At 60.9% G+C, this 1581-nt stretch overlaps 1 protein-coding gene across 1 annotated transcript in view; it reads right to left on the bottom strand.

Annotated features, from left to right (window-relative positions):
• Positions 1-983: 983 nt before the first annotated feature.
• The window catches only part of Cd99 (CD99 molecule (Xg blood group)), a 2445-nt gene continuing 1847 nt past the window's right edge, over positions 984-1581 (bottom strand). The window contains exons 3-4 of the mRNA XM_026778497.1: positions 1130-1246; positions 984-1044 (exon numbers count right to left, since the gene is read on the bottom strand). Of these exons, the coding sequence (XP_026634298.1) occupies positions 1028-1044; positions 1130-1246 (134 nt within the window). The 3' untranslated portion in view covers positions 984-1027. The remainder of the gene's footprint in view (positions 1045-1129; positions 1247-1581) is intronic.

The following is a 1581-nucleotide window of genomic DNA, read 5'->3' as shown; positions in this document are numbered from 1 at the left end:
CGTCGTCGTCGTTGCTGGGAAACTGAGGCATCCGGGGACTTCCGGGAGGGGCGGGGCTTCCGCCGGTGAGGGGGCGGGGCTTCCGGCGTCGTCGCCATCGTTGCTGGGCAACTGCGGCATCCGGGGACTTCCGGAAGGGGCGGGGTTTCGGTCGCCGTCGCCAGGGATATGTCGCGCAAGGGAAACTGACGCGTTTGGGGACTTCCGGGATGGGCGGGGCTAACTGAGGCATCCGGGGATTTTCCGGTGGTGGGCGGGGCTTCCCGCCGGGTAGGGGGCGGGGCCTCCCGTCGGCATCCGGGGACTTTCCCCAACCGCGGTGCTTTGACTCGGTTCCACGCCAGGGCCGTGGTGACGTCATCGGACCCCGCCCACCCCCTCCCGGGCCCCGCCCACCGCCACCCGGGCCCCGCCCACTCCCCGCCGTTGATTGACAGGCTGAGGACACCGAGGGGCTTCGGGGAATCAAAGCAGCAGAGGCAGCAACGTTTATTAAGATGGCGCCCGAAGAGGTCACGCCAGGGTCACGCACGGGGTCACGCGGGGGTCACGCCGGGGTCACGGGCGGAAAAAAAAAAAAAAAAACCTCAAGGGAAAAAAAAAATTTTCTTCGGATTAATTACAAAAAAATTCGGAAAATTATTAATTAATTTTATTTATTTATTTTATGTGGTTTTTTTTTTACCCGAAATTCACCGGAAATGTAAAAAATAAAATTTAAAAATAATTTTTTTTTTCAAAAATAAAATTAATTAATAAAAACAAAACGGAAAACGGGAGTTTATTGTGTTTTTTCCACCCCCCGCAATCCCCCCGCCAAAATAAAAGTCGGCAATTAAAAATAAAAGAAAATAAAATACGTTCCCCGCCCCCCCCTTTGGAGGAGGACGAGGGGGTGTGGGCGTGGCTGCGCTTATTTGCATACGCCCACGAGCGCGCTGTAAACCGGGTGTGGGGGCGGGGCCTCGGCGGGTGGGCGGGGCTTCGGCAGCTGCATAGCAGTTCGGTGCGAACAAACGACGACGCCCTAGACGGGGGCGGAGCCTGGGGGCCGGAAGTGACATTGGTCAGCGGTGGGTGGGCGGGGTCTGAGGAGGCCCCGCCCCCCACAGACCCCGCCCCCGCTCACCGCGCTCCCGGAAGCAGAGCTTCTTCCTCTGGTAGGCGACGAAGCTGGAGACGGCGCCGGCGACTGCGGCCGCCACGGCCCCGAGGAGGGCGGGGACCAGGGCCTGGGGGGCGGGGCCTGCGGGGGTACGGGGCGGGGCGAAGGGGGGCGGGGTAGGTGGGTGGGTGCTGCGCTCGGTACTCCCGGGTGCTTTTCTGAGTATTTCTCCTTCCTAAGTGCTGTGCTCGGTACTCCCGGGTGCTGTGCTGAGTCCTCTCGGGTGCTGTGCTGAGTATTTCTTCCCCCTGGGTGCTGTGCTCGGTACTCCCGGGTGCTGCGCTGAGTCCTTTCGGGTGCTGTGCTGAGTATTTCTCCCCTCTGGGTGCTGCGCTGAGTCTTTCCCTGTCCCCTGGGTGCTGCCCTCAGTCTTTCCCTGTCCCCCGGGTGCTGCGTTGAGTTCTCCCCTCCCCTCC

The sequence above is a fragment of the Microtus ochrogaster genome, unplaced genomic scaffold (genome assembly GCF_000317375.1).
Source record: "Microtus ochrogaster isolate Prairie Vole_2 unplaced genomic scaffold, MicOch1.0 UNK209, whole genome shotgun sequence".
In the NCBI taxonomy this organism is placed as follows: domain Eukaryota; kingdom Metazoa; phylum Chordata; class Mammalia; order Rodentia; family Cricetidae; genus Microtus; species Microtus ochrogaster.
The sequence above is the reverse complement of the archived record's forward strand: the minus strand, read 5'-3'. Positions and strand labels throughout refer to the sequence as shown.